At 54.8% G+C, this 12,703-nt stretch overlaps 1 protein-coding gene across 2 annotated transcripts in view; it reads left to right on the top strand.

The window, feature by feature from the left end:
* The window catches only part of SH3GL1 (SH3 domain containing GRB2 like 1, endophilin A2), a 38,179-nt gene extending 25,599 nt beyond the window's left edge, over window positions 1-12,580 (top strand). The window contains exons 2-10 of one of the 2 annotated variants that reach the window (XM_053579652.1): window positions 6,917-6,985; window positions 7,310-7,382; window positions 8,153-8,296; window positions 9,020-9,153; window positions 9,278-9,436; window positions 9,626-9,729; window positions 10,440-10,564; window positions 10,765-10,824; window positions 11,291-12,580. In XM_053579652.1, coding sequence (XP_053435627.1) covers window positions 6,917-6,985; window positions 7,310-7,382; window positions 8,153-8,296; window positions 9,020-9,153; window positions 9,278-9,436; window positions 9,626-9,729; window positions 10,440-10,564; window positions 10,765-10,824; window positions 11,291-11,487 — 1,065 coding nt within the window. In that variant the 3' untranslated portion in view covers window positions 11,488-12,580. The remainder of the gene's footprint in view (window positions 1-6,916; window positions 6,986-7,309; window positions 7,383-8,152; window positions 8,297-9,019; window positions 9,154-9,277; window positions 9,437-9,625; window positions 9,730-10,439; window positions 10,565-10,764; window positions 10,825-11,290) is intronic. The other variant, XM_053579657.1, reaches the window with a different exon arrangement.
* Window positions 12,581-12,703: the final 123 nt, after the last annotated feature.

The raw sequence follows: 12,703 nt of genomic DNA on the forward strand, positions 1-12,703 counted from the left end.
TGACTTGCACAAAACATGATAGCTGAGGACCCTGGGGCTGACCCCACCATGGGCAAACATGGTACATCCGTCCTGGTCCCTGAGATGGTGCAGCCCCCTGCCTGTCTTCCTGCCCTCTCCTCTTCTGTACTGCCTGTTTCTTCTTTTTTAGAACTCTTTGTATTTTGAGACAGACTTGCTCTGTTGACCCAGGCTAGAGTGTCATGGCATCAGCCTAGCTCACAGCAATCTCAAACTCCTAGGCTCAAGCAATCCTCCTGCCTCAGCCTTCCAAGTAGCTGGGACCATAGGCACCCACCACAATGCCCAGCTAGTTTTTGTTTTTGTTTTTGTTTTTTCAATTTGTTTAGTAGAGACACAGTCTCACTCTTGCTCAGGCTTGTCTTGAACTCCTGAGCTCAAGTGATCCTCACACCTTGGCCTCCCAGAGTGCTGGAATTATAGGTGTTAGCCACCATACCCAGACTGTCCTCTTTTTAAAAAAACACTTAATTTGTCAAAAAGAATTGTCTGTCAGGTCACTAAGCCTGCAGATGGTCCCATTTGTTTTTCTGTGGCATATCTATATCAGGTTTCCCTGCTGAGATGATTATATTACGAGGCAGGATTTAAAATTTTCCTCGCACTGCTGCCAAGTGGCCACCATAGCACCAGCTCTAGGTAAAACCCAGGATTCTCTGCCTGCAGCTGTCCTGCCTCAACTCTTGGCATAGCCTCTTTGCAAGTCGTTCTGTGCAGTTTTGCACTACACATTCATTCTCTTTCTATGTGTCATATACCTTGCTTGTCTCTGAAGATCTAGAACTCTATAAAGAATGCCAGTCTTCAGGAGACTGGCTCCCTTCTTGTCTGGTCTTTATATGATTTTCTTTTTTGAGATAGAGTCTCACTCTGTCACCCCTCATGAGTAGAGTGCTATGGTGTTATAGCTCATAGCAACCTCAGACTCCTAGGCTCAAGCGATCCTCCCACCTCAGCCTGTGTAGTAAGTGGGACTAGAGGTGCCTGTTACCACTCCTGGCTAGTTTTTCTTTTCCTCTTTTTTTTTTTTTTTTTTGAGACAGAGCTCAAGCTATTGTCCTGGGTAGACTGCCGTGGTGTCACAGCTCATAGCAACCTCCAACTCCTGGGCTTAAGCAATTCTCTTTGCCTCAGCCTCCCAGGTAACTGGAACTATAGGCGCCCGCCACAACATCCGGCTATTTTTTTGTTGTTGTTGCAGTTGTCGTTGTTTAGCTGGCCCAGGCCAGGTTCGAACCCGCCAGCCTTGAGTGTATGTGGCTGGTGCCATAACCACTGTGCTATGGGAGCTGAGTCTGGCTAGTTTTTCTATTTTTAGTAGAGATGAGGTCTCATTCTCACTCTTGCTCCGGCTGGTCTCAAACCCTGAGCTCAAGTGATCCTCCCACTGTGGCTTCCCAGAGTGCTGAGATTACAAGTATGAGCCACTACACTAGGTCTGGTCTTTATTATTAATGTTATAGGCCAAACTGTGGGGATGGGAGTCCTAGGCTCTGTGATGAAGCCCTGTCTTCATGTCAGGCTTGCCCACACCCTAGGTGCTTGGTTCACAGGTGACAGTCAGTCAGTGCCAGGCAAAAAATGCATGAGGCATACAGGTGGAGTGCAAGAGCGTGGGGAGTGGGCAGCCCCAGGGTTGAGAGCTGACAGATCAGGAGTCAGTTTCACCGACATCTAGGGAGTGTCCAGCAGGTAGCACTGGGGTTCTTTCCCAACATGTCAATGCCCCAGCCCCGGTTCCTGCTGGACAGGGGCAGCCTGGGCCAAGGTGCCCTATATCTGGACTTGGGCAGAAGTGGCTGCCAGTGTGGGTGTGGGTTGCATGATGGCAGCCCTCACAGGGCCACAGCTGGTGATGGAGGCTCTGCAGCCATTGCCCTGACTGTCCAGGCAGGGCCTTGTGAGGGAGTATGTGGCAGTCAGCCATCTGCTCTATTGCCCCCAGGAGTATTGCAGCTACATGGGCCCAGTCAGTGGGGGAGGAGGGTTGGCGCACTTGTGAGTCCTATAGGGCTTCCTGACTGTGGCATGGCCATATCATTAGCTGTGAGAGGAATTGTGGGCTTGGGTGGGACATGCAGGGTGGGAACACCATTCTAGGTTGACAATTTGCATCAGACACGCTGTGGAGGTATCTTTCCTACTGCCGAGTCCACTCCTCTCTCTGGGACTGAGAACAGGTGTGCAGAGTCTCTGAGAAGGACAGGACTGCGGGGACCACAGCTGCATCGTCAGGATGGCACGCCCAGGACCTCAGTCCTCCCCTGCTCCCAAGCAATATTCCTGACCCAGAACATCCCGATAGCACCAGCTACTAGATATATCTGCTACCTACATTGAGACCAGAAGTGCATCTTATGACCCTTTTGTTACTCCCAGCTCTGCTATGAACCAGTCTGGGTACTCCTGAAGTAGGCTGTTTGTCCCCTCCCCACTGGACCATGAATCTGACCCTCTCAGCCAGTTCTGGGTCCAGAGGCCATGGCAGCTCAGGCCTCTGGTGGGTGGGGACGGCATGTGCTCAAGTGCTGAGGGTTGGCATAGGGCATCGGTGTTTTGCCTGTGTTTGGCCTCGTCATACCTTTATGTTGGTTCTTGTCTCTGAGCCTTGGAGAGAAGGGACTTCATGGTCTCTTATGCCTAGAGTGCAGGGGTGGGGAGGTGGGGCTCAGGACGTGGTGGGCGAAGGGCAGGTGCCAGGTTCCCAGGTGGGCCAAGCCCAGTGCCAGGAGCGATGGGACCTGGAAGAGGAGGTCTTTGGTACCATGGCAGGTCCCCAGCCCCTCTCCTTAGGCATGAAGTGGTCCACACCAGTAGGGACCTCTTCCCCATACCCACACACTGCATTCTACCCTGAAGAGGTTGTGGGGCCAGGGCCCGGAAGGTGTGGTTTTGCGCACCACCGGCTGCAGCGCTCCTCCTGGTTTCCCAGAAGAGTCTGGGCTCATGTCAGGCGACTCATTCCCTTACACAGCAGCTGTCGACTTTGAAAACATCTCTTGCCACGGTCAAAAGAAGTGAAACTGTCCCACGAAACATAGTGAAACACCCCAAAACACCTAGGGAGGGTGGGGTCTTTCCTTGCACAGCCTTCAGCAGAAATAGGGGTCTAGTGCCTGTTTCCTTCCTGTCTCTCATCTTTGTTTATGCCCTCTCTTGGGCCCAAGGCCCAGCCCCCCAGAGTGAACATGGACTGGGGGAATTTGGATGCTTCTAAGGTAGTGGTTCTCAACCTTCCTAAGGCCGCAACCCTTTAATACAGTTCCTGTGGGTTGCGCTTGACCACAGTTTGAGAACTGCTGTTCTAAGGTATTGCTAGGTTGAAAGCCACTGGTCTATATGGGAGGTCAGGGGTCACATGCTCCCCGCATGCCCAGTGCAGCCCTGAGCACGGCATGTAGAGCCCTATAAAGTATATCTTGTCATCTTCCCCGTCAGTAGAGGGGACAGCTGAGGCCTGATGATGCAGTTTGAGTGTGAGGCCATGTGGGTGGGAGGTGGTGAGGCTGGTGTCAAGCCCTGGCAGTCTGACCTCCTGCAGCACCCTCTGGAGCCTCTAAAGATGTTTAGGGATCCCAGTGGTTGGCAGGGATAGCTCCATGGAATAGAGACATGGGTATTTCACAGGGAACAGGGGTGTCTCTCTGGGCAGGATGTGGGGAGATGAAACTAGCAGTGGGCCCTGGGCAGGCTGCCTATGCAGGGAGTGAGGGGGTGGGTGCACTTTTGTGCCCCAAGGGCTCCCAGTGCCCAAGCCCTCCAGCACCCCTCTTCCTGTCCCCTGGCTACTGTAGTGCCCTACCAGGTCCTTGTTGTCCCCACCTATGTCCTAGAGCCCTGACTCCCCTGCTGTACACAGCCCATCTGACAACATAGCATGCCACCCCAGGGATATTCATGGCATCTCTCAGTGGCTCAGAGACTTGTCCAGGACAAGCAGGATTGGGTGTGGCCTGGCAGGCACCAGCTAGATTGACCAGTCCCATGGCATGACTGACCATGTCATGCCCTGGCATGACACCTCGCTCTCCTGTCCTGCCTACCAGCCATTAAGAAGAGAAAGACAAGCGTTTGTTCTGGGGTGTACGTGTGTATGAGCACGTGTGATCGGACAGGTGGAATTTACTATGCCTGATGCTTTCAGAGATATCATGCCCTATGACAAGTGGCCTGTAGAGGACAGGGCCCAAGTGAACTGTGGAGAACACTATGAGGAGATCCCAGTGGGCCCTGGCCTTTGATGGAGTGTGTGGCCCCAGGCAGCTCATCCTCTCAGAGCCTCCATTTCAGATAGGGCCTGACAGCTGCTCTGTTCTACATAAATGTTGTTTGTTCAGAAAGCACTGTTTGCTGGTAAGGATGTGTGGTCATCCCTCTTTTGCCCTGCGCCATACACACCCACTACCCAGAAAGGCTCCGATAAGTCCTACAATGAGAAGTCCTGCTCAGCTAAACCTGCCACCTCCCATGCTCAGCCAACCATGGGCCTCTCAGAGGTGCCTTTGGAGAATTTGGTTTTGGGAAATGCTGGAAGGTCAAAACCCTAATGGAACAAAGGCTGGGTTCCACACCCAGTTACCTGAGTCAAAGGGTTTTCTATGAGCTTGTCAATGTCCCTAGCACTGACCAGAGGCAGCATCACCATCTGGAGTGGTATCTCAGCGTTGTCACCGGGATACCAGTGCACTGTGCTCCTTCCTATACACCCTGTGGTTAAGACAGACTGTCAGTGAACAGGTTTGCCCAATGGATATGGTCCTGCAGGGTGGAAGCCTCTCCAGGGGTTCTGGAGTTGTCAGCCCAAACCAACAGGGTGGGGATGGCCAGAGACAGCTTCCAGCAGAAGGGGCCCAGCCTTGGACCTGGTTAAGCAATGCCAGCAATTCACGCTCCAGGCCTAGTAAGCAGAATGAGAGGCCTTTGGGAGCCCAGTTCTGGGCCTGCTCTGGCTACCTCTGCCCCTGTAAACCCAAAGTACCCACTCCTCAGGCAGCTTTCAGATTTCATGCAAAGTTTAATAGGCCAGACACAGTGGCTCATGCCCATAATCTTAGCATTCTAGGAGGCCAAAATTCACTGCGGGCCTCCACTGATGGATTGCTTGAGCTCAGGAATTGGAGACCAGCCTGACCAAGAGTGAGACCCCATCTCTACTAAAAGCTGGGCTTTGTAGCAGGTGCCTGTAGCCCCAGCTACTAGATAGGCTGAAGCAGGAGTTTGATCTCAGAGTTTGAGGTTGTGTGAGCTATAATGCCATGGCACTCTACCCAGGGCGACAGAGTAAGACTCTGTCTCAAAAATAAGTTTATGTTAATAAAATTGTTGAAGCCTTATTTAAAGAGGGTTCTCCTGGTTGTTTTTGTTTTTTGTAGAGACAGAGTCTCACTTTATGGCCCTCGGTAGAGTGCCGTGGCCTCACACAACTCACAGCAATCTCCAACTCCTGGGCTCAAGTGATTCTCTTGCCTCAGCCTCCCAAGTAGCTGAGACTACAGGCGCCCGCCACAACGCCCAGCTATTTTTTTGGTTGCAGTTTGGCAGGGGCCAGGTTTGAACCCGCCACCCTCGGTATATGGGGCCGGCGCCTCACCGACTGAGCCACAGGCGCTGCCCTCTCCTGGTTGTTTATGACCATCTATCTGAGTAGCTGTCACTAGAAATGCTATTCTGTGCTTCCTGGTGTCCTGGTCCCTCACAGCTAGGCTTAGTGCCAGATTCATCATATCATCCCCAAGGTCTTCGCAAAGCCCTCCCTCTGCCCCCGTCCCCAGGCACGGGCACTCTTACGGATGGGTCCCAGTGGTTCCCCCTACCCACCAAAGTGGGGTCTTTCTATTCCATCCTCTAGTGTCTTCCTGAGTATATTTTGGAGGAGGGTTGGTAGTTGGTTTGGGGGTCAGTTTGGAGGATGTGTTTTGGCCCTGAGCTGCCTCCTTGCTGACTGGGCGGGATCTCCTCCCCTGGACAAAGGGACTCTGGAATTGTGTCCCCTGCCACATGAAGCACCCCCCACTGTGCTCCACACCCAGTACACAGGTGGCAAAGCCCAGGTCTGTGCTTGGGTGTCCAGTACTGGAGTCAGTGGCCCCTGCCACGTTCCCTGCTATATTTCAGAGTTGTTTTTTGTCATTACTGGTGTTTTTCACATCCTAGGTGCTCTGAGACTGTGGTTTGGGGATTCAGTGATTGCTTCTGCCATCCCATCACATGAAGAAAGATGGCACTATGAGTGCTTGTTGTCACTGTCACAGCAGGGCTCAGACGTGCCATTATGTGCCAACTGCCTTGTGTACCAAACTCACAACATCCAGGTGGGGTAGGGATAGGCTGTCCCTGTCCTGTCTCCCCTCTCTGGCCACCTGTACCCCTGCTTGTCAGTGTCAACTGGTGCTGCCTTAATAAACCAAACTGTCAAGGATTTTTTTTTTTCCTAAGAAAGTAGACCCAAAACATCTAAGAAGGATGGGAGCAAAATTCCACATTCCTCTTCATGGGGATGTTTGGATAGGTACTTTCAGAATCCGTGTCTTCTGAGCTGTGTGTTTCTCACACTGAGCCTCTGGACTCTGTGGTGACAGAGACAGGGCCCTGTCCAGTGGAGGCCCACAGTGAGCTCATGAGGCACAAAGAGGCAGAAAGCCACACCCATGCTGTACCTCTGCACCTGCATGTTGCTCCCACTCCAAGGGTAGTATGCGCTCTTAAGGTGGACTTGTGGCACTCAGGTGATCTGGGCACCGTGTCTCACTGCTGTGTCCAGCTTCTCTAGGAGGCCATAGTAGGCGTCCTGGCCACTCTGTCTCCCCCCTGCTAGCAGTGGATGTGGCTAGAAGACATCTGAGGCCACCTCCTTCTCCTCTGGGTCTGAGGTAGTCTCTCTCCTTCTGTCCTCCAGCTGGTCAGTGAGAAGGTTGGAGGGGCTGAAGGGACCAAGTTGGACGATGACTTCAAAGAGATGGAGAAGGTAAGAAGGGAGCCAGGTGCTCCATGTGACTGCTCAGCCAGTGCCTCCTAGAGGCAGCTCTTCTACCCAGCCATAGCATCAGTGGTATTGAGGGGGCCAGCAGGCACTGAGGGAGCTGGAATTGGTGTGGCCTCCCATCCAGGGGATAGACAGGTATCAGCCTCTGCTGGAGCCCTGGGCAAGCAACATATCTGAGCTAAGGACAGGGAGGTTGGGTGCCCCTCTGAAGCACGCAGAAAGGGTGGGCAGCTGAGGGACTTTGCGTCCTGGTGTGACCTTGGGCATCCTGCAGACTGAAACCACACATGCTGCTTCTCTTCACAGAAGGTGGATGTCACCAGCAAGGCCGTGACGGAAGTATTGGCCAGAACCATTGAGTACCTGCAGCCCAACCCAGGTAAGGGTGCCAGGGGGTTTGCCCTGACTGCCGTTTCTGTGTCAGTCAGGAATATTCTGGTTACCAGAGCACAAAGAGGGAACACGTGGGCTAACAGAACTAGAATTCCCCTGGGTAGGCAGGCTTCAGGCATGGCTGCTAGATGCAGGGGCCTTTGGGCCCTTTCCATTTCAGGTGGCAACTCAGGTCCTTCTGTGATGCCTTTGCTCTTAGGCCAATTTATTCCTTGAGGTAATCCTAGCTTTAACTCACTCCAGCAGAGAAGAACAGCATTCCCCCAACTGACTCACCTGCCCTGAGCTGGGTTTCTACCCTTGGTATGTAGGGCTGTGTCTCTTGGACTGAGAGGGAGTAGGACTTCCCTGAGGGAAACCCCAGTGCAGGTTCCTACAGGAGACAGTGGACATGGAATAGGCCACAAACCAGCACTGTCCACTCTCAGCCCATGCCTGGGATAGACCTGAGTGGGCAGGGAAAGGAACACAGCTCCTCACCCCCCCTTGAGAGGGAGGGTGGCCTTGTTCTAGGGTGAAGAGGACTAGAAGGAGGGGTCAGCAGTTTAGGAACAAGGAACCTCTGGGGACCTCCTTGGGAGATGTGCTTGTGAAAGCATGGCCTGCCAGCAGGCATGGAACACAAGGGTCCCTGGGCCACGGGTACACTTTAGAAATTGGTACAGGGTAGGGCAGGCAGCCTGGCGATGCCAGCAGAAGACAGGCCTTGCTGCCCCTCAAGCAGCTGCCATGCCCACCCTGCCCATCCTGTTCCAGCTTCACGGGCCAAGCTGACCATGCTCAACACTGTGTCCAAGATCCGGGGCCAGGTGAAGAGTCCTGGCTACCCACAGCCCGAGGGCCTCCTGGGCGAGTGCATGATCCGCCATGGCAAGGAGCTGGGTGGCGAGTCCAACTTTGGTGAGCAGGGCCAAATCTCCCCATGCCCCGCTCCACTCCCTGAAGCCTACAGCCCCACCCCCACCAGGGCAGGGCAGTGACACCATGTGAATCCAGGTCCAAGGCACTGTCTTGTGTTGCTAGTGATGCATAGTAGACCACACAGCCTTCCTGTGTGTGTGGTCAGGGAGCCCTGCACCAGTGGATCATGACAAAGGAGGTGGACAGTCTGTAGTCCCAGCTACTCGGGAGGCTGAGACAAGATAATCACCTAAGCCCAAGAGCTAGAGATTGCCGTGAGCTATGATGCTATGGTCTGAGGGCGACAAAGTGAGACTCTGTCTCTAAAAAACAAAAAAAATAAAACAAAGGAGGTGGATACAGGGAAAGGACAGCACGTGGGAAAGGGTCATGAGGGCCAGTGGTGGACAGCACCCACCTCCTGCAGCTCTAGAATCTTCTTCAACATGGGCAGCTGGTTTCTCCTGAGCAAGAGCAACTGAGGCTCCAGAGAAAGCAACCTGTATCCCCCCAACATTAGCAGGGAAGACCTATCCCTCCCACCCCCTTCAGGCAATTCAGGGCAAACCAGGTCCCTCCTAACAGTACTGGGAGGGTAGCTTGTTTAACACCGAGCCTGTTAGGATTTTGGGGTCTTTTGTTTTGCCCTGAATTCCTGGGGAGGATCTCAGTCCCTGAGGCCAAGGTCTCCTATGATGGCTTCCCCCCACCCCTTCTCGGCAGGAGATGCCCTGCTGGATGCCGGGGAGTCCATGAAGCGCCTGGCAGAGGTTAAGGACTCCCTGGACATAGAGGTCAAACAGAACTTCATCGACCCTCTGCAGAGCCTATGTGAGAAAGACCTGAAGGAGATCCAGGTACTGCCTGACATTCCCTGACAGGGCAGGGCCCTTGGGGTCCCCTCTGACATGGTAGGGTTACCAGTAGTACAGCAGGAGGCCTTCCAACTCCTACTGGTGTGACCCATCCTGCCACCTTCAGCACCACCTGAAGAAGCTGGAGGGCCGCCGCCTGGACTTCGACTATAAGAAGAAGCGGCAGGGCCGCATCCCCGATGAAGAGCTACGTCAGGCCCTGGACAAGTTTGAGGAATCCAAGGAGGTGGCAGAGACTAGCATGCACAACCTCCTGGAGACTGACGTGCGTTGCTGGGCCTGGGTGGGCAGTAGGGGTGCCGGGCAACCCCTGCATGTGCAGGGCATTAAGGAAACAGGCGGCAGCAGTGACTGCCCACTGCTGTAGGCAGGGTGGGGGCACAATGCAAAAGTCATGGAGGGTGCGGGAGGGGCATAGCTGCAGCAGTCCCTCAGCCCTGACTGATTCCTGCAGATCGAGCAGGTGAGCCAGCTCTCAGCCCTGGTGGACGCCCAGCTGGACTACCACCGACAGGCTGTGCAGATCCTTGATGAGCTGGCTGACAAGCTTAAGCGCAGGTGAGCCCTGGCCCTGGTGGGCTCCACTGTGAAATCCAGATAGTCCCAGCCACCAGGGTCCTCCTTCTGGCATGGGATCCTGGGGCCGCTGTGCGCCCTCTGCCGGCAGAAGCGTGCAGCCCTCACTTTTCCATGGCCAGCCTTAGGTTCTGCCCCAGGCTGCTCTCAGGGTCCAAGGAGGGGCCTGATCTTACTGGGCTTGTCCTGGCCCCCTAAGGAGCAGGCTAGAGTAGCCTGAGGACCAAGCATTCAGAGGCGTTTCAGAGCTCAGGACCAACACTAAGCCCAAGAGTTTTGGCAGCTCTGCCCTAACTGCTGACCCTTGGAGGCTCCTGACCACTTCCTTGTCTCCTTTCTGGCCACACTTCCTGGACCCCCTCAGAGCACAGTCTTACAGTCAGAGTCCAGAGCCTGGCATGTTGGGCACCTACTCTGGGCTGCTGATGGAGTATTGGGATTTGTGCCACGTGTCGGCAGGTGGGTGCGCCTTTGGCAAGACTCAGCCACTTGGCAGTCTCAGGAGTACACAAGGCAGAGGGACCAGGATGATCCAGCTATGGCCCAAGAGGCCTGAGTATTGCATCCCCTTGATGAGCCTTTCCCACAGGGCCAGGCCAAGTCTTTGGGCAGCGTGATAGACACAGGTCAGGGGACATCTCTTGGCCTTGATACTCCAGTGCTTGGGGCTACTCATGGCTCTTTCTTCTCAGGATGCGGGAAGCTTCCTCACGCCCCAAGCGGGAATACAAGCCTAAGCCCCGGGAATCCTTTGACCTTGGAGAGCCTGAGCAGTCCAATGGGGGCTTCCCCTGTGCCATGGCCCCCAAGATCACAGGTAATGATGGGTTGTTTCCTAAAGGTGAGAACAGCAGTTCAATGGGAGATAGCCAAAGGTGGCATTGTCCAGGGTCTTTGGAGAGCCAGGCCCTTTGGGGCAGCCCCAGCCTGCCATCCCCTCCAGACACAGGGCCAGGCAGGAGAGGGCATTGGTCTCCCCCCACTGTACTCAGCGGGCCTTCACATTTTGTTCATAAGCAGCTTCATCATCTTTCCGATCTTCTGACAAGCCTATCCGGACCCCCAGCAGGACTATGCGTGAGTCTCCCTAGGGGCCCAGGCCCAGCCCTTACTCACTTGACTACACTGAGGCCAGCTTCAGTGTGGTGGTGGCCTCTAGTCTGTTCAGGAGAGGCCTTCCTCCTCCCTTCAATGTGGCAGGCTGTCTGCCCTGGCAGCAGTGGGTGGCACAGGCCATAAGCTCCACCCCCTGAGCCTGGCCTTGATGCAAAAAACAGGGGGCTGAAGGCATCTGTTCATTCTCAGCCTGGTGGCACTGGACATCCCCTGGCACCTCCCCACCCCCAGCAGCTTTGGTGCCTACTCACAAAGCCTCTTCCATCCTCCTCCTTCCTAACAACGCTAGACAGCAGTAGGGGTAGAAGCTACAAATTGGCAGGACTACAGGGTGGCCCTCACCCCACAAGGCTCTAGGGGCCACAGCAGGTGTGAACTGAGCCATGTATAGAGCCCTGTGACAGATGTGCCTTTCATATCCTCCCAGCCCCCCTGGACCAGCCAAGCTGCAAGGCACTATATGACTTCGAGCCAGAGAATGATGGAGAGCTAGGCTTCCGTGAGGGTGATGTCATCACGCTGACCAACCAGATCGACGAGAACTGGTACGAGGGCATGCTGGACGGCCAGTCAGGCTTCTTTCCTCTCAGTTATGTGGAGGTGCTGGTGCCCCTGCCTCAGTGACCTGCCAGCATTCCTGCCCCAGCCCTTGACCACCTGGCCTCCTGCATTCCACTTGGTTGGCCCCTGTGGCCGGGGCAGCATCCGAGCTTAGGGGGGCTGCCTCAGCCCCTCGGTACTTCCTGAGCAGGGCCTCAGCACCTGGGTGGGGCCCATTTACACCAGTATTCACTCTCCGTGCTGGGGTGGTGGCTCCCTCCCTACTCCGTGGGGATGGGTGGCCTCCTTCCTGCTCACACTAAGGTGCTCTCAGAAACACTAATATTCCTCCAGGTTGGACCCCTCCCCCACCTCCGTCCTGACTGCTCTGGGGCCCACCCTGGAGGCTTGCCCTCAGGTGTCTATGGCCCAACCCCTGGCTGAGATTCCCCAGCCTATTTTCCATCGTCTCCCAGCCCGTTGCTGGCAATGGGCCTCGGCCTCCACTCCAGGGTTCTCTAGGCCCTGTGGGACCCAGGCTAACCCCCAGCCTTGCACACTTGCTCCTTCCCCTGCCAAAGTGAGGGGGAAGAGCCTCACCACTCCCTGGCCTGCTCTCAGCTTGCAGGTGGGGACAGAGGCCAACAAGGTCCCCAGGGCCTACCCTGCCCAAGGACATGTTACTTTCCCACAAAGCCAAGTGTCTTTCTAGCTTTTTAACTGCCCCCAGCAGAGCACTCAGAGGTGTGTTTCACGCTCTGGCAGAAGCTGCCACCACCAGCTGCACCCACCTTCCCCCAACACACCTCATACAGGACCACAGCCCCCACAGCCCCTCCCACACCTTAGGTCAAGCACAAAGGCTCTGATGACAGAATATTCTAGACTCCTGGCTGGTGGGCCCTTCCTAAGCCTGCACCATCCCCAGTAGCTCCTCTAGACCAAGCCAGTCTGGGAACCCCCAGCATCTATTTCCCCTGTGGCCTAACCTGAAAATTGGCTGAATAAACCAGGTGGGGGAAGACTTGTGGGGCTGGCCACAGTCACATTCCCGCGAATCCCCATCCTCACCATGTCTTGGCCAAGATGAACAGTACAGTCTTGGCCAGCGTCTAGGGTAAATCAAAATGTACATGTACTCAATTTTTTTTAAAAAAGTATTAAATGTCTCTTTCTACAGCCCTGACCTTGTCTTCATGCAGGGTGTGTGTACCCATGTGTTACCACCCACAGCCTTCCCCAGGGGTCACCCCAGTAACGCCTGGGCACCAGTAGGATCCCTGCCCTGTCTGCACATGTA

The sequence above is a fragment of the Nycticebus coucang genome, chromosome 2, assembly GCF_027406575.1.
Source record: "Nycticebus coucang isolate mNycCou1 chromosome 2, mNycCou1.pri, whole genome shotgun sequence".
Classification (NCBI taxonomy): Eukaryota; Metazoa; Chordata; class Mammalia; order Primates; family Lorisidae; genus Nycticebus; species Nycticebus coucang.